General features: G+C 39.2%; 2 protein-coding genes across 2 annotated transcripts; both read left to right on the forward strand.

Moving 5' to 3' along the window:
- Positions 1 to 12,965: 12,965 nt before the first annotated feature.
- LOC103531258 (histone H4) lies at positions 12,966 to 13,381 on the forward strand. Its single transcript, XM_030468981.1, has one exon. It carries the CDS (start codon positions 12,996 to 12,998, stop codon positions 13,305 to 13,307), a length of 312 nt encoding a protein of 103 aa, XP_030324841.1. The 5' UTR covers positions 12,966 to 12,995; the 3' UTR covers positions 13,308 to 13,381.
- A 1,436-nt stretch (positions 13,382 to 14,817) lies between these two features.
- Positions 14,818 to 15,280, forward strand: LOC103531732 (histone H3). The gene has a single exon (XM_030468963.1). The coding sequence runs from the start codon at positions 14,832 to 14,834 to the stop codon at positions 15,240 to 15,242; it is 411 nt and encodes a 136-aa protein (XP_030324823.1). The 5' UTR covers positions 14,818 to 14,831; the 3' UTR covers positions 15,243 to 15,280.
- Positions 15,281 to 19,569: the final 4,289 nt, after the last annotated feature.

The following is a 19,569-nucleotide window of genomic DNA, read 5'->3' on the forward strand; positions in this document are numbered from 1 at the left end:
TGTGTGGTTGCTTTTCGTTTGGCAGCTGGGCTTTTTTTGTTTGTGTTATTTATTTATTTATTTCATAAAAGCTGTCTTTCTTTTCTTTAAATTAAAAGAAAAACAGTTGCCAATTTAGGCTTTCATTCCCATGTTCAGAATATTGAAATAATTTATAGACAATCCTTATATATCAGAATCAGCTTTAATCATTATGATCTCACTTAATTAGTAAGCCTCACAAAGGGAAAACAGACGTTAATCAATTTTATATGGGTTGCTATGTATTGTTCAGGATAATTTTTATTAAATCAGAAGAAGAAAAAAAGCCTTGATTGACTTCTAATTAGAAAAAAAAATTCTTGTTTGAAAAGAACAACTTAAGCCTAAACCTAATATTTTGCTCCATTTCCTTTGTAAAAATTTGGCAAGCAGAAAGCACTGCTTTTTCAGAAGAGGAATATCTCTTCTAGCATGGATGAATTTGAGATTGTAGAAGACAAGTAGTATGTTGCAGAAGGCTCGGGTTTATTTTCATACATTAAGTATTAAAGACAATGAAATTGTACTTAATAGAAAGCAGTTTTAATTCAAGTAGATTTAAATGACAAAGATAAATTAAATACATTGGAACAATAAAGGTAAAAACTGTCTCTTTTCCATTTTCTCTTTTACTTCTTTATTTTGTTGTGTCTGTGTGCAGGCCAGCAAATAAATACTATGAAGGAGAGGAAGGGAACAGCAGAGAAACTGACAAATTAGGCTTTTCAGTATCCCATAGTAAAAAGCAGACTGGAAAGCATACTGAAGTGGTCTAAGAAGTCTGCTGGCATCATTCCTGCATAAAACAACTAGATGAAATTCACAGTAGCCATAGAGTTTGAAAGTTCAGGTTGGTAACCCAAACAAACGGTAGGAATATGCATATACTTATTTTCCAGGTTAGGTGCATGGAGAAGGCCTTAGAGCAGAATCGGACTGAAAATTATACAAAAGACAGAGCCGAGAATGGATGTCATCTCTTCAGATGTATTTAAGATGACACCTTAGTCTCTGCAGCTTTGATGAATTAGTGTTAGATCTCTACAACTCTGGTTTATTACACTGGAAACTGGTAGTGAAGCTGGGAGCAACTGGGAGAGGAAAGTAGCGGGTGGTGTAAGATTGCAGCTGTAGCCCCAGGGTTGGGTCCTCTTCACTGGCTCCATCCTCCCCATCCATACATTTGGTCAAGTTTCTATTCAAACTTGCTCTTAATAAACCTGTTCTCAGTCCATCAGGACAGGAGATACTTCCTTCCTCTGTGTCATAAAAAGGCTGTGGGTTAGAGATGAAGAGAGAAGGTGGGAAAAGATGGGAGCTCTCACATCTTCCTCCCTAAGTAGTGGGCAGTCACTTGAATTCCATCCACAGCAGATAGGGATTTCTCTTCCTACTCTGTGACAAGTTTTAAAGGGATAAGGTTGTCTCTAGTTTTGTAAGGAAAGTAGATGAAGAAGGTAATGATCTGATGACTTGCACAACTTTTAGTTCCGTGTGGGGTCCTGTAAACCTGCAGGTATTTTAAAGAATTCTTACTTCAGGTGCTTACTGTTTTGAGTTGTACTTCTGAAGTTCTTTACCTTTACCTAATAGAAACACTATTTGCAGCTGGCCTCTGGCATTATGTGTCAGCATCCTTTATTGTACCTACTCCTCAGCCATCATACTGACCTTGCTATACACAAAGTGTTATTCCTAGCCTACTTCTGAGCAGTGAGAAGTTGCCTGATTTTACCATCACAATTATTTTTATTTTAAGAGAGGGCCTTTAGAGATTTGAGGTCCTGTGAAAAGATTGTTTACCACCCTGACCCCAGCAATGACATTTTCTAGTTAATTGGATAAAATGAACTCATCAGAATTCTGAAAAAAATTTAATGCATTGCTAGAAATAGCTGCTAAATGCAGCATTGGAACAAAACATTCTCAGTTTTTTGTGAGACCATTTGCTATCTACATTACAAATTGTCTTGATATTGCTCTGGGTGTTTTACAGATAAGAGAAAAAGTGAAGCAAGCATCCCAGCACATAACTCAGCAATTCAGTGGTAGAGAAGAGAATATTTTTTCAAGCTGACAGAGAAATTTTCTTACTGCCAAGCAACATGGCTTGAAAAAAATCTTGAGAGTGAGCTGTTAATAAAAATTGTTTGCATTTTCCATGTAAAGAAGGAAATATTTAAATATGAATCCTTTTAAAATAAATTTCCATCACACAACAAAGTGTTTTTCCTGTTTTTCCTTTCTAAGCACCCTGTCCAAATACAGGTACCATTTGTCTCCTGCTCAAAACCTAAAACTTCAAAATGCATTATGCCTTGTTAAAATGCACACCCTTCTCCAAAACAGAACCTGATCTCCATTCATGGTCACACAACATGCCTTGCTTAGCCATATAGGTGCTACTGGAGATTACGGAAGATCTTATGAAATGCCAGAGTATTTACTAGTGCAAAGATCCTCAAAATAAAAACCATTCACTTATAAGTTATAACACAAGTCACTCCTAAAACTATATAGAAGAGAAAACACTAGTTTTTTTTCTTATCAAGACAAGTTTCAGGGAGAAGAGACACTAAACAAATTGAGGCAGAGTAGACATTCAGACTGCAGGTACAGAACAATCCATATAAACTTCTTTACCAGCTTAGCTGAAATTCTATGTTCCTTTTATTATAATTACTATTTTTTTGCATGGTGCAGACCCAGAAAATGTATGGACTTTTAATCAAAGTATACTATCTTCTTAATAAATAATATTTTTTGCAGACATTCTGGTAATCATTCTTGATAATTATAATAGAAACACCATACCAAGATGAAAAAGCAGCCAAGTCTGGCATTCTGCAGCTATATTGACAGTACTGATCAAGCAATTGCAAAGTATATAAAGCAGGGAAGAATTAAGATGTCAAAGGACTGTCAGTAGTAAAGAAGCCTGTATCCTTTTATATAATACTTCAACATGGGTAATAAAAACATATGGACAGATATTTCAGTGTTAGGGCAATCATACCTCCTAAAAAAAGTATCTTGTCTTCTAAAGTCAGTAGGTCCTAGCTCCATCATCAAAGATGAGTCAAATAGAGAAGGGAGATAGTACAGCCTATCTGGGCAGCCTGGCCCAAAAGAATTAATTCTTATGTCTAGGTAGAATTTATTGTGTTTCAGTTCTTGCCTATTGCCTCCTGTTCTGGACAGTATTGAGAAGTCTTCTTCTGTCTCCTTTATTCCGCCCATCAGATATCTGAACACCTGGGTAAGACTCCATTGACCCTTCTCTTCTTCCAAGTCAATAGTTTCAGCTCTTTCAGCCTCTTCTCATACGACAAATGCTTCAGATCCTTAATTGTATGTGTGCCTCTTCAGGCTCTACTGATTTCCACGTCTCTGTTGCACTGGGGACCCCACAAGTGGCCACAGAACTCCAGATGGGCCTCACCAGTGCTGACAGGAGGGAAATAATCATATCCAAATAGCAGTTCTCTATGCTAATTCATGGAACCTATGTAAAGATTAATCCTGAATGTCACTCACACTGCTTTTAAAATTTTGGTAGTTAAATAAAGGTAACTTTAAAAAACATTGTTACATTTCAGCCCTTAGTTTCAAGGCTTGTCAAGTTCAGCTTTAACTGCCCTGATTTAGTTCAATGATCATGTTGTCCATGTCTGTAAGACTTGTTAAGGCTAGTCTGAGTTTCAGCAAAACTTTTTCAAGAAAAAATTGCCAATATTCTGGAGTGAGCAAAAGGTGGGGAGAGGATACTGTCCTGTCCATTTGTCCTGTACAGCTGTTTAGTATTTGCTGACCATCAAAAAAGAAAGGCTGTGCACTTCAATGAATCAGCCTCAAAATATTTTTGTCTGTCCACAAAATAACAGCGTAGGGCACAAAAATATTATTTCTAGCTTCTGAAAGCCCATGAATCAGAGATCCTCTTGTAACCAAGTTTTACTTCTCTCCACTCATTTCTAGGACTGAGATTCTACTGGGTTGCAAACGATAAATTTTGTATTCTTCAGTTGAAGAAAAAGAGTGAACAGGTACATACAGAAAGACAAAGAAACATTAGGGCCAGAAATACAAAAGTGTGAAAATTGGTAACTCTCACTGAGTGCCTGGAAAAAATTTAAATGTGGTATCTGAAGGTGCACAACAGAGACAAATGACAATTTCTTTTTGTGAGTTAGATTGTAAATACAGCTACAGTCAGAGATGCAGACTGAAACTAGTTCATCGGTATAGAAATCTATGTCCTACCCCTTCCATGGCACACGTGTTCTACATATTATTAGATGCCATTTCCTAAGCTATCAAAGGTAGTTCTAACTATTCATGCTGAATGAAGGGAAACAAGATGCTGAAAGCTTTACTCTGATAATATGCAGTACACTCAGCTCTGCACCCAGCATATGCATCTACTCTTACTCTTAAGGTATCAGAAGAATATGTGGAAGAATTAAGCACGTGATAAAGCATTTAGGGTTACAAATTTATGCATTGTTCAGGTCTACAGACACAGTACACCCTGGGGAAGGGATATTGCATTGGTACTAAGTTGTACTAATTACCAGCTTAACCAAATTTACAATTGATTTAAACAGACCCAACAATTTACAGTACTCAAAGCAGACATTGATTTGTGAGACATGAAGGAAGGAATTAAAATGTTTTCACTGTCTTGTTTCAAAAGTAACTTTAAAAGAGTCTCAGTAAAGGATACAATATTTGCCTAGAGCTATCTGATTTTCTTTGCAGATATTTTCTATGTTTCATTTTACTTCATTTTAGAAAAATATCAGAAGTGAAACCAACAATCAGGAAAACTTAATTAGGATAAAAAAGAAAAAAAACCCAAACTCCACACAGCATTGAAAGTTATATTTAAATGTTGCTGATTTATCTGATTGTCAACTAGGAAATTAAAATACTGTGTCATAAAGGGTTCTGCAAGGATCAGTCTTTGACATGGTATAATTTTATTTATTATCTGAATTATAATCTACAGGGCATGTGTAGAAATGCTATAGATATTAACAAGCACAGAAATGCTAGAATAACGGAGGACAGTTTATATATTGAGGAATGCCAGATGAATTTGCAGAAGTGTTGTCAAAAATGTGTAAGATGCTTCACCTGGGAAAAAATATATCAGTTTTATAAATATTGGACAGTTAAATAGCAGTTAAATAGCACCTGAGCAGGTCTGTATCTTCAGGTTATAGTTATAAGCTGACAATGGATTAACAACAGTATGTAATGAGCTATTAGGAAAGGAACCCAATGACAACATCATCTACAAAGACAGATGAAGAATATCTTCCTCTGTATTTGGGACTGATATAGAGTTATAGGCCTCATTTTTATTACTGAACTTCAGGTAATGAGAAGTGATTAATAAGAGAATACACAGAAGAGAGCAACAGTATTTATCAGAGATGTCTAAGAACTATTCCCTAATAGAAAGGCACAAACTGTTGGTATTTCCTGACCCAAAGAGAGGGATGAAGTTTCTTTCCAACCACTTAAAATATGAAGTATACAGTGTACATTATAGGAAATAAAAGAGCCAATGTTGTCCACTGCAGCAAATTATCAAAAGGAAATAATTTTAATATGGGGTAGAAAATGCTACTTGTGAATACAGCAGGATCTCCAAAGATCAGTGAGTCTGAGTAGCTACTAGAAGTAAAATGGGTTCAGTTGACTCTTGATTAAAAGTGTAGGACAACAAAAATTGCTGATGTCTCTGTATTGGTAATTATCACAGAACTGCAGATAAGAGAGTATTTGCGTGAACAAGGGAGGAGTGCTGAATGCAATACACTTAGCATTTAGTAATATTTTTTGAACCATCTCCCATGCCATTTTCACTTGTGATCTGAGGGAATATGGCAGGATCAGCAGGATCAGCAGGCTGTTAAATGTTTGAAAATTGTCTGTAGCAGAGAGTCAAAGGGTTGTAGTTAACAATTTAGTGTCTGTAGGCATTGAGTAAAGAAAAGAATGCCCCAGGGCTGAATACTTGACATTGTTTGGTGATTTCTATAAGGACCTGGATGACAAGAGGCAAGTACCCTTAGCATGTGTGGATGATACTAAGTTAGGAAGGGTAGAGAGAATCAAAAGTAAGACATTCAATTAAAAAGGACTTAAATAATTTTGAGTAATGGGACAAAAGAAATCTTGTGCAGCTTGTCAAAGAGAAATGCAAAGTTCTTCACATGAAGCAGAACACCTGCTTGCATCAGCATAGGCTTGGAAATGGCTGGTCTGTCCTGGACAGGACCACGGGTTGTGGTAGCTTGCTGAAATTCTGAATGCTTAAAGACATCCATATACTGTTGTGTGCAGAGCTCAAGCTTAAATAAAACCCTGGAAACAGATGAGGGTTAAAATAAAGTATTTGGGTTTCCAACCAAGTATTACTGTAACAAAGACATAGCACAGCAGTAGTGTCTGAAGACACCAGCACAATGAACATCATCGTTTTCCAGTCTCGGCTTCTTCCAGCAACACAAGGCCCTAGTCAAAATTCAACATATTCCTACAGGGATGCCCACAGCAGATTCATTGCTTGGAAAGCTACGCCCCACAGAGACTGTTTGGACTGGGCAGTACTTCAGCTGCTGGTAAGTACTTACAACTGTTAAAGAGCTGGCACAGTTCAACAGCAAATTTTCTTGCCCATTTCAGCTCTGCAGGAACCCAGGCAATGAGAGGAGCTAATCAGTCTCATCTGTGCAGGAAATATTGTGCTTACAACGCTTTCATGATACGGTTTTCTAGTTTAACCAATAGTCAGTGTACCAGGACCACTGTGCTGCTTCAAATTACAGATTAGAAAGCAGAATAAAGATGAGAGGGAAGCAGTGAAGTGTCAGATGTGGTTCTTTAATAGCTGGTTTGCTGTTTGCTGCCCTTTTCCCAAATGCACGAGGAGCAGGTTTGCATGGTGTGCTACAGAGCTCTGAACTCCACTGGCCCACACTGTTTCTGGGAAACCACCTGGGCTGCCTATTGGAGAAGTCTGACTGTGCTTGATCCTTTGATATCTTCCTGGGAGAAGCCCAGAAAGGACAACAACATGGGTAAAGAGGTGTCTCTGCCCCCAGATGCAGGTTATTGACCCCTTCCCTCCCATGTCCTAAACCAGCTTCACATGAGGAACTGGGTATATTACCACCTATCAGGCACCTCCAACGTTGTCTAGGAGTTCCTTCAACCTTTCTTTATAGACCTATCAGCTACACCAGCTATTCTGTGAACTTGCTGAGGGTACACTCAATGCCACTGTCCATGTTGTTGACAAAGATGTTAAACAGGAATGGTCCCAACACTGATCCCTGTGGGACTCCTCTTGTCATAGGCCTCCACTTGGACATGGACATGTTGACAGACGCCCTTTGGTTGTGGCCATCAAGCCAGTTCTTAATCCAGCGAGTGATCCATCCACCAAACCCATACTTAATTTTTTTTTGCACAGAATCAGCCAGGTTGTAAAGTACTTCTCAGATCATCAAGTCAAACCCTTAATCCACTACCACTGTAGTTACTAGACCATGGCATTGAGTGCCATATTTTACCATTTTGGAGACCAGGATGTCGTTTGGGCCAGTGTCAGAGGCTTTGCTCAGGTCCAGGTAAATGACGTCTATTGCTCTTCCCTTGTCTAGTGATGTTGAGAGCTTTTCATAGAAGGCCACAAGGTTTGTCAGGCACGATTTTCTCTTGGCGTTGATTATATCCAGTCACCTCTTCGTTATTCTTCTGCTCCAGCAGTGCCTCCAGGAGGATCTGTTCCAAGATCTTACTGGGCACAGAGGTGAGATTGACAAGCCTATAGTTTCCTGGTTCTTCCTTCTTTCCCTTTTTGAAAATGAGGACTATGTTTCCCCTTTTTCAGTTAGTGGGGATTTCTCCAGACTGCCATGACTTTTGGAATATAATAGACAGAATTTTAGTAACCATATCCACCTGTTCCCTCAGTACCCGTGGATCTATCCCATCAGGTCCCATGGATTTCAGATTCTTCAGACAATCATGAACCTGACCTTCACGTACAATTGGCAGTTCTTCCTTCCAACCCTTTCCATTGTCATCTGTGACTTCAGGAGTGTGTCTGGAGCCCTTGCCAGTGAAGATTGAGGTAAAGAAGTGTAATAAATGGTTAGCTAGGGTCTGATATTGCCCTGTAACAACATAATGAAGTCAGCAAAATCAAGAAAAGTAAAAAAGTTCATGCTTGAGAAAGACTTCTTACTTCATCCAAAGACCTCCCGACGACCCCCAGATATCTCCCCAAAAGAGGACTCTGCCTAGACTCCCCCCAGACTCCACCTATCATGAATATTAAAACTACATGATGCAATGCCTATGAATATGTATGCAAACCCACCTCCTTTTGAATATTCATAGAATTGTAATCAATAAAAGGTAATCCTAGAGTTTTAGATTCGTGCGTGTGAGTGGAGCGGAGACTGCCCATGCAACCAGCCCTGTTTTGCTCATTGCAATTTCAATTTTATTAATTTTATTAATTAAGTAAACCATTAACAGTATATTGAATCTCTGTCATTTATAACAGAAGTCGTTGAGAACCTCAGGCTTTTCCATATCACTTGTTTACCCTCTGAGGGGGCCCACATCTTCCCTTGTCTTTCTTTTGCTGTTAATATATATATAGAACTTTTTCCTGTTCCTCTTGATCTCCATGGCTGGATTTAGTTCTAACTGAGCTTTTGCTTTTCTAACTAGGTCATTTGCTTTCATATGTTCCCCCCATTCTAGCTGTCCTTTCTTCCATTCCTTGTAGAGTTTCTTTTCGTGTGACAGTGTGTCCAGGAGCTCCTTGGTCATCCAGGAATGTCTCCTAGCATTCTTTCCTGCCTTCCTCTTTGTCAGTAAACTTTTCTCCTGGACACAAAGAAAGTCGCCCTTGAATACTGACCAGATGTCCTGGGCCCTTCTTCCCTCTATAGCTTTGCACCATGGTACTATGACCAGCTGATCTCTGAAGAGATCAAAGTCTTCAAACCTAAAGTACAGGGTTGTAAGTTTGGAATACATCTACATAGATACCTTGAGTATCTTAAATTGAAATGCTTTGTGAACACTGCAGCCCAGGCTGCTGCCCAGGCTAAGCCTCACACTGTTCACCAGCCTTTCCCTTTAGGTGAGACCAAGGTCCAGCATAGCACCTTTTCTTTTTGGTTCCTCTACCATTTGGAGGAGGAAGTTGTCATATATGCATTCCAGGAACATCCTGGATTGCTGATGCCTTGCTGTGTTGTCCCTCTAGCAAATGTCAGGGTGGTTGAAATCACCCTTGAGGACCAGGGGCTGTGAACATGAATCTATCTGTGGCCTTTGGAAGGGCCACATCTGCTTGGTTCTGCTGGTCAGGTGGCCTGTTACAGATCCCTACTGTAACATCACCTTCTCCCTTGTTCCCTTTAATCTTAACCCATGTGCACTCAATAAGTTTGTCATCCTTCCTCAGGTGGAGCTCTATCGATTCCAGTTGGTCTCTGATGTAGACAGTAACACCTCCTCCCCTCCTACCCTGCTTCTCTTTTCTAAAGAGCTTGAATCCAACTATCCCTACATTCTTGTCATGGAATTATCAGAGTCATGGACTTATAAAAGTATCAATTATGTGACTAAATTAATGATCAGAGGCACCTTGTCATACCTATTGAATACATAGATACAACAAACACAGTGGAAAACTGATAACTGGAATATTTAAACATTATGTGACATTGTTTGCTTTTTTACTTAAGCAACATAAACCACTTCTGCAAGTATGCTACTGACAGAAAATTCCCTCCAAATAGAAATTTCACACATGTAAGTGTTGACTTGGGCCTCAGTCTCAAGTCGGAAGCTTTCTGTACTTAAAAATATTTATTTCTAAAATCATGTGATCTGCTTAATCTCAGTAAACTTAATCTCAGTAGTGTGGTTTACATGCTGAGCTGAAGGTGGGGTATGTGGACACAGGGATACAGAGAATAAGGACTCCTGGGATAAATTTAGAAACCTGAAGCATGGCAAAAGAAGTTAGATCTTGTTCAGTTTACAGTCTTGCCCACATATAGAGACAGGTCCAGAGAGACAGAGCACATCTTCATGCTGTTAGAGTGGAATTATCTCCAATCATGTTCTTTTAAATATTATGCATAAGAAGAGCTTAATGTTTAATGCCAATTTTTCTTGCTGAGCATATTTGACATTATGTGGCATTTGTATTTAGCAGAGATATAAATCAATGTACTGAAGTTGCACCACAAGCACAATAAAGCATTTGCAATATATGGTTAAATCACAGTGCGAACATAGTTCTCAACACTGGTCTCTGTACACTCACAATCACAATACTGGGACTCCCCAGTCTCTAGAAAGGAATATGTTGGTTGGAATATTTCGAGCCAATTTTCTCATCAAACTTTGCCTTATTTGTTGTCCAGCTTTTATAATTTTTGTTGGGCTGAGCCGCATATACAACACATCCCCCTCCTCACCCTTCATACTGATCTGGCTTGCTCAGGAGACATAATCCTTTGTTAGTTGTTTAAGACAACCTGATGATTCACTGGTGAAACTGTTTTATCTAAAACCATGGTAACTCTCCAGTCTCCCTGGTGCTAAGTGCATCTTTCTTACAGTACAAGCTCATAGTCTATTTGCTCCTTTCTTCAGAGCTCTCCCCCAGTGTGGGGGTGTGCTGGTCTGTCAAAAGTGCACAGGTTTTCAGTGCAAGGGAACAATTTTTTTCTTTCTCCCAGATAGGGCAAAGGAAATTCACATAGTTTTTTGCATGGCAGATCACAGGAGTATAACGATGCAAAGCAGGGAGCTGTACAACCTGTCTCATTCACACAGGACAGATTGCAATTTCAATTTTCCTTTGAGAGTGACAGAGATTATTTTGAATAGAGAATGAAGTACCAGCTGCCAGTGACTGAAAACACAAAGAATACTAAAACTTGTTCAAAAGTCATAGAAAATAAAAAAACTTGTAGTATAAAAAATATGAATTCATAAAAATTCTTATAATAAAAATTATGATTTTTTGTGTGTAATATTAATCTAAAAATGAAAGCCTGAAACTCTATTACTATTTCATAAATGATTTTTTAAAATCAGGATTAAATTAATTAATCAGGATTAAATTAATAACTATGTATTCTAAATACTGACCTGAGGTTATTGACCTAGACACAATACCCCAACAGATCCCTACATTATTGTGCTACGCTTTCAACACATGAAGAAACACCACATTTATTACCTAGAGGATGCAAAAGCAGAATATAGACAAGGAAGCTGAAAACCTGCAAATGGAAACCGGAAGCTGAGTGTAAAAATAATGAGGATAGACAGCAAGTGTTCACACTAGAGGCTTGCTCATTTGCCTCTATCTTGTAAAATTATATCTATCTAGATTCCATTTTGTTGTGAATCATTCCTTACCCTACGCATGTGCTAAATGTACATAATCTTAAGTGCTCTTGCTTGAACGCTGTCATTATTATGTGCAGGGGTTAGGAACAGAAAGGGAGGAGTACTGAAATGTGGTGTTCTGCTGCTAGTGAATAAACGATAAGTGAAGAAAATAAACCATAATTCAAAGCCAAACCAAAAGAATAAAACTACCAACGACTAAAACTGAAACAACCAAAAAGGCACAAAACTATTTTGGAATAATTCTTCACGCTAGTAAAAAAAGAAAAGGCTCAAGGTTGTTTATTGTTTTGTGGCTTGTTACTTCTGCATAAAAAAGAACTGTTGCAAACATAATACATTTTTCAGCCCTGGTATCATACCCAGCTCACCTGTTAAATCTTCCCATGAAGAGAAAGGAGTTATGCTTTAGGATTACACTAAATCTAAGGAGACTCCCTACTACACCTAGGCATTGTTCTGCACCATTTTTGACATGTATATAATGCCTCTACTGAACTGAATATAGTAGTTTATTAGAAAAGTTCAGTGAGGGTTGCTTTATACTGGAAAAATGAAAAAACAAAGGTGGTTACTGAGTTTCTTAATATATTCATTTTCTGAAGAGAAGACAATAAATTAACTTTTTTTTTCTTTTGAAAATCTGCAACAATTATTTATACGTAAGGCTGTTATGCCAGCTCAGAATGTTCTTTCATTACGATACCCATTCTGCAGTAAAAATAAAGGTGGCAGTCTTATTGATTAGAGTAGGATAGATTTAAATCTGTAACAGGACATTTTATAAAAGATAAGGAAAAAATTTCCCACAGCAGTAATTCCAAATGACCAACATCATTATAAAAAACAGTATAATATAAAGTTAAAAATATAAAATATATTTACATTTTGACTTAATGTGTTTGTAGACTCAAACCCTGTTATTTAAAGGTTGCAAAGGACAATCACACGTGTTTTAAAAATGGAAAATGGAATGCAAAAAAGAGTTGATATACGAGAAAAAAATGGCTCCAAAGATATCGTGGAAAACTTTCTGAAGACAGCAAGACTTCGAAACATTAAAATTTATGAAGAAAATATTATAGAATTTTGAATACAAACAAAACAAAACAATAAATGAAAGCAGCACGGAAAAAAAGGGAATTTCAAGTATTGCATATTAACTGAAAGAAAACAGAACATACAAGCATAAATGTAGCTATGGGTTTGTACAAATCCCGGGAAGAGGAGGTTTACGGTTATTTGGAAAAAGCAGTCGTTCGTATGCTTTGCGGTGCTGTTATTTTTTTGTTGTTGTTGTTTTTCTCCTGCTGTTAAGAGGGGCGTGATTTTTCTCTATCATGCCTGCTTACCAGGTACAGGCTTGTGACGGACACAGAAAAAACTGGCGGGAACCCCGCCCCTTCCCTCTGCAGTCCCCAACCAGGTCGGCTCCCAACAGATAAAAACCGCCGCGCAGCACCAGCCACCCTACGCTGCTGTGTCGAGGTAAAGGAGCGATCATGTCTGGCAGAGGCAAGGGCGGGAAGGGGCTCGGCAAGGGAGGCGCCAAGCGTCATCGTAAGGTGCTGCGCGACAACATCCAGGGCATCACCAAGCCGGCCATCCGTCGCCTTGCTCGTCGTGGCGGTGTCAAGCGCATCTCGGGGTTGATCTACGAGGAGACGCGCGGGGTGCTGAAGGTGTTCTTGGAGAACGTGATCCGCGATGCTGTGACCTACACCGAGCACGCCAAGAGGAAGACGGTGACAGCCATGGATGTGGTGTACGCTCTGAAGCGGCAGGGACGCACCCTCTACGGCTTCGGCGGTTAAGGCTTTCCACTCCTGTTACCATCCTCGAGAACCCAAAGGCTCTTTTAAGAGCCGCCCACATATTTCTGTAGAAGAGCTGTTACATTGATAGCCGACAACAGTGAGTGTTTTAGTAATTTTACATTGCATTTATACAGTGAAATTAGGAACAGGAATCTGGTGGGGGGTGGTTAACTACTAAGGGGAGAATTATAAGCCACCTTGTTTTATTTAGGGTATTGAGGAACATGAAGTTCAGTATCAGTACCGTGATGTAGATAGTGCTTCAGGACTATTCCAAAAATCGAACTCAATAGCTGATCACAGTAATGTTCCCTCTGTCGAATCGCCCTGGTTCGGAGGCGGATGCGCATTGCGCTGCAGGCATTTGCTGTTGTGGCCTAGGTTTTTTTTACTGAGGAAACGGTAGCAGTAGATGCGTATTGCTGCTAAGGTTAATCCCTGCAAAAATACACATGGAAATGTACGGACACGGAGTGGGAGAACGGGTTTTCTTAAGCCCTTATGAAATTTTAAATTTCCTGAATGATGTCAAGCATGTCCCCTGAAACTGTTTATTAGGGAATTGCTTATTATTATTCTTCGTGCGTCTTGTGCTTTAAAGCTTAAGAAGGTTTTTTCTTTCAACTTAATGCTGCTGGACCTTGAGCACTTCTTTGTAAGCGGAATAAGCACCAGTCCTCCCTTCGTCCCAAAATCACTTCTGTATTCGGGCTGTAAAGCCAGGAAAACGTGAAAAATATGCAGCGGGAAAAGGACAAAAAGCTCATGCACAACACAATATGTATATATAAGCAAGCAACAGACTGGGAATACTATTATTTTTTTTTTCTTTTATAAAAAAACCTAAAGTCGCAGCAAACTCTATTCCTTGAATTAGAGCATTTTAACATGTAATTAGTCTCGGTACAAAAGTCTTTAACCACCCCAGCAACAGACGCCAGATTAAATTACTGTATGCAAAACAAAAAACCATGAAACCACCAACCTCGTCCCCACGAAAAAGAAAACTAAGCAAACAAACAAACAAAAACAATAACAACCCACTAAGCCCAGGACAACTTTAAAAAAGTTTTGCTTGGAGGAAAACCTGTACAACACTTAATTTTGCAAAGCTACTAAGTTTCAGTGCATCAGAACAAAGCCATGTAACTTCAACGGGTCCAGGGAGGCATAATATGTAACTGCCTATTTCCTTGTTGAACATATCTCGCTAAAGGTTTTAATTTCATAGACTAGACTATTAAAATACAAGAAATGGATAAAAGCGAAAAGGACCGGCGAGCGCCAGACTGAGGGCAGGGAGGGCTCGGGGGGGGGGGGGCTCGGGGGAGCGCCGTTAGGCGGTTGAGAAAGCGCGCGCTTTTGAGGCGGGATTTCCGAATTTGAAAGTACCCAATAACGACTGAGTGTTTCAGACAGCCAATCAGCGACGAGGATACTCTATAAAACGCAACCACGGCAGCAGCCTCGCTACTCATTCCCAGAGTTGCTTTACTGAGATCGACAGGGTGCTTCGGAGCCATGGCCCGTACCAAGCAGACCGCGCGTAAGTCGACAGGCGGGAAGGCGCCCCGCAAGCAGTTGGCCACCAAGGCGGCCCGCAAGAGCGCGCCGGCCACGGGCGGCGTGAAGAAGCCGCACCGGTACCGTCCCGGCACGGTGGCGCTGCGCGAGATCCGGCGCTACCAGAAGTCGACGGAGCTGCTGATCCGCAAGCTGCCGTTCCAGCGGCTGGTGCGGGAGATCGCGCAGGACTTCAAGACGGACCTGCGGTTCCAGAGCTCTGCCGTGATGGCGCTGCAGGAGGCGAGCGAGGCCTACCTGGTGGGGCTCTTCGAGGACACCAACCTGTGCGCCATCCACGCCAAGCGCGTCACCATCATGCCCAAGGACATCCAGCTGGCCCGGCGCATCCGCGGCGAGCGCGCTTGAGACCCCTGCCGCAGTTTCCCACATCCCTTTTCCCTAAAGGCTCTTTTAAGAGCCACCACATTATCACAACAGAGCTGTGACACGATCTTGGTTGATGCTTATCATTTAAGCTAAATTGTTAAAATATTAAAGTACTCCTACAGATTAGTTATTTAACCTTCTACTACTCCGTTTTATTTACACTGGTCAAGATAGTTTTGCAGTTAACTGAAAGTTTTGTTCACTTGCTTTAGTCAGCTGATGTTGCTTAGTATATGTTGGGCTTTTTCTCTTTTTGCGTATGCAGGTGTTCATGAGCAGGCAATAGATAATTCTTTACTGTGTACCTTTCCGGAGGATGCTTCATGTAAAATTCATTTACAATAGTTTTTATGAAGTACAAATTTTCACACTGAAGCAATGTGAAGTGCATAACATCAGTATTTGAAGATAAGCATTATAGAGTTTAAGAAAGTAGAGGTATACTTGATCACTGCATTTGCAGTGGTTAGTCTAAAAATTTTAACTACTAGATATCTGAGAGCCTTACCTACGACATGAATAAACTAGAAGTGGTTAGATAATAAGCCTAATGCAAGGGATAAACGCAGGAAAATAAATAAATCAATGTAATTGTAAGTTATATTATCTCCACTATTTTTGTTTTAACTTTTTCTTTCTGAGTTGGGAGAAATGCAGCAGTAGAAGACAAAAGAAAAAAAACAAAAAACAAAAAAAACAAAAAACCAAAGGGAATCTGCTGAATGTTCCTGGGAAGTGCCCCTTTTCCATTTTTCAAATAAATGGAGGGCACCAGCACAGGAAAATTTTGTGGCCTTGGGACCAAAATAGTTGGGGCAAAACAAGGAGCTGCCAAGATGAGAGCCCTCTAGGAACTGTGCTTAAATGGTTTCGAGAATTAAGGATGTGTTTTATGTTTAATGAGAAAGCAGAGGTGCTGTTAGTGCAGGAAAATGCATGTGGAGATCAGAAGATCAAAATTCTCTAACATTTAGTTCTCATTTAGATTCACTATAATGTTGTAGTTGGGAAATTACAGTTGGCCTATAGTTCAAGACTGATTGAATCATAGACTCATAAAATCATAGACTTATCGAAATTAGAAAAGACTTCTAAAATCATGAAGTCCAACAGTCAATCAAACATCACCATCCTTAAGTAGTGGATTCGCCATCCCTGGAGATATTTAAAAAGAGTCTGGATGTGGCACTCAGTGCCATGGTCTAGCAACCGCTACAGTGGTTCAAGGGTTGGACTCGATGATCTCTGAGGTCCCTTGCAACCCAGCCTATTCTATGATTCTATGATTCTAACTAAATCATGTCCTGAGGGGCCAAGTGTACACATATTTTATATGTCTCCAGGGATGGTGGCTCCACCACTTCCCTGGACAGCCTATACTAAATGATTAATTCCTCTTAGTAAAAAACAAAACAAAAAAATACCCCAAACTTTTGATTATCTAGTCTAAAACTCCCCTGGTGCAACTTCAGGGCCATTTCCTCTAAGTCCCACCCTTAGTGATAGAAAAAACGTGACCTTGCTACAACCTCCTTTCAGGTAATTGTACATGGCAATAAGGTGCACCCTGAGACTCCAACAGAAACAATCCCAATTCCATCAGCAAATTTTCATAAGTGTTTTTCTCCACACCCTTCACCAGTTTAATTGCCCTTCTCTGGACACAGTCCAGCACCTCAAATGTCCTTCTAGTGAGGGGCCCAAAACTCAACACTGTATTCAAAGTGTGGCATCACCAATGCCAAGTACATGTGGAGAATTTATTCCCTACTCCTGCTGACTACACTTTTCCTGATACAAGCTGGGATGCTTTGGGCCTTCTTGGCCACCTGGGCACACTGCTGGTTCATATTCAGCTAGTCTTTATCAGCATGCCCTGATACTTTTTTGCAGGTCAGCTTTCGAGCCAGTCTACCCTGAGCCTGTAGCATTGCATGGGATTATTGAGAACTGAGCACTTGGCCTTGTTGAACCTCATACAACAGACTTTGGCCCATTGATCCACTCTGTCCAAATTCCTCTGCCAGAGCTTTCCTACACTCAAGCAGGTCAACACTCCTTTCCAATCTGGTGTCATCTACAAACTTACTAAAATATCACTCAAGCCCCTCATCCAGATCATTGATGAAGATATTAAACAAGGCTGGGCCCAAAATTGTGTCCTGGGGAACATTGCTTGTGATTGGCCAATTGTGTCAATTCTTTCAAACTCTTCCTCTTTCAGCATTTCAGAGAAGCCAGCTTTCCTATTCATTCACAAGTAAAACATTCAGATTCCTATGATTTTACTTTGTTTTCACAGCATCTTTTCATTATGTCCTTTATAAAGTAATCTTACCTGTCTAATCTTCTGTAAATGTTGCCAGCCAAGTAGGTCTGAAATGAAAGTTTAATTATTTTAGTATTGCGTCTGGGGAACTCAGTGAGATGCTTTATAGGGTATGTTTGAAATATTACCCTATTTATAGGGAGTGTATTGAAATTGAGTTAAATAAAAATATTCACAATGTGATGATGTAAGTACATATATATATATAAATATGTATATATTCCATGTGTATATACACACATATACATACTTCTTCTACTTGCCTAAATTTTTATTCTTTTTAGTGTCCATACACTTTGATCTTTTCAGTTCCCCATGCCCGAGCACCACATGGATTTATTTCATTGGCTCTATTTTTTTAGGTTCCAATGATATGATAAGCAAATGAAAGATGCTACTTCACAGCTGTTCTAGGTGATCATTGCAGGTCCTGTTCCAACTGAAATATTCTGGTCTGGTCAGGTCCATTTATCTTTTTTTACATCACCACTTGCAGAGAAAAGGGGGTGCTCTGGCTAGTACTATGACTAATTTGAAAGAAATTACGATATTTTTTATACAGACTGCACGTGTGACTACACTTAAAACTTCAGAAGGCTCCATCATGAGTCTTTTTTCTTTTCCACACTGACATTAACTGAAATAAATATGTAGCTAAGCACCACTTAGATTAGCAAAGGTTACAATGTCCAAAACCTCAGAACTGTTACAATTGTAAATAAGTGAGGTCATTGGGGGAACAAAAAAGAGTTTATTGAATAAGATACCAGTTTCTGTTTCTAACATACACCAGAGCTCTACGAGGAACCCTCACTAGTACCAGGCTATGGAATCTGCTCTTAAAAGTTAATGAGGAAACGATTAATTGTGACTGATAACTAGTTAATATGTAGCCTGTGTTCCCAGTTCTTTTATCAACCCTATCCAGTAAAATTACTGAAAAGGACTGGATAAAATTTGACACTGTTCACAAGATAGTAGGTGTTAGAAATAAGGCAGTTTTTTATTATTTTTTTTTCTAGTTAATATAAATGTGCTCTAGAACAAATGAAGTAGAAACAATGAATGAGGATATGCTTTTATAATCTGACTATAAAGACAAAATAGAACTTTTATGTTCTGTTGTAAGATTTCCTTCACTCTCCAGGCTGTAAGTGAAAATTATCATATTATGCTGCCTTGCAAGACAAGGCAAAATCTTAGCTATACTATAGTCCAGAAGCTTAGTTCCAAAATTTGCCTTTTTTTTTTTTCTTTTTTTCTTTTTTTCTTTTTTCTTTTTTCCCCTGTATCATTTAGGCTTCTGATTCACCACAAACTCAGAAAAGGTTTTCATTTACATACAAATAGAGGTGAAATGTATTTTTAGGAAAAAAAGAAAAAAAAGAAAGAGAGAAAAAAGGTGTACATTCTGTTTGAAAGACACAAAGTCAAAAAATAAGCTGGTTCCTCAGTTTACTATTTCACAGCCATTCCATTAATAACTTGATAACACTGTGATGCACTACTTCCATTGCAACCTGGTTTCAAAATAAGGCCGTTGAGACCTACAAATTTACTGAGGGAGAAAAAAAAATTAAAAAGAATTTAAAAAGGGGGAACAACACCACAAATCCCCTTAATATTGGTTAATTGCTATATGCTGCAACTGCTTCCTTTTTCTTTCCTCACATACCTAAGTGCTGTCTCTGGCAGATTGTGCCTAAAGTGCAACGAGGATCTCTAAGAGAAATCATGCAAATGGTGCTCTGGAGACACTGATGATGGGCAGGTGCCAGCTTGTTCTTCCTAATATCTCCTCTCAATGTTACCCAGTAATTTGGACTGTTACACCCTGAGTATCAACTGTGTGCTTTTGCAGAGAGGAAGAAAACATACAGATGTTTCCCAAAATAATTAGAGAAAGGAAAACTGCTCTCAATTTTTAATGAAGTCTAATGTTTATCTTTCTAATTTTATGCTCAGAATCTTATCAGA

This window comes from Calypte anna, chromosome 1, assembly GCF_003957555.1.
Source record: "Calypte anna isolate BGI_N300 chromosome 1, bCalAnn1_v1.p, whole genome shotgun sequence".
Taxonomy (NCBI): domain Eukaryota; kingdom Metazoa; phylum Chordata; class Aves; order Apodiformes; family Trochilidae; genus Calypte; species Calypte anna.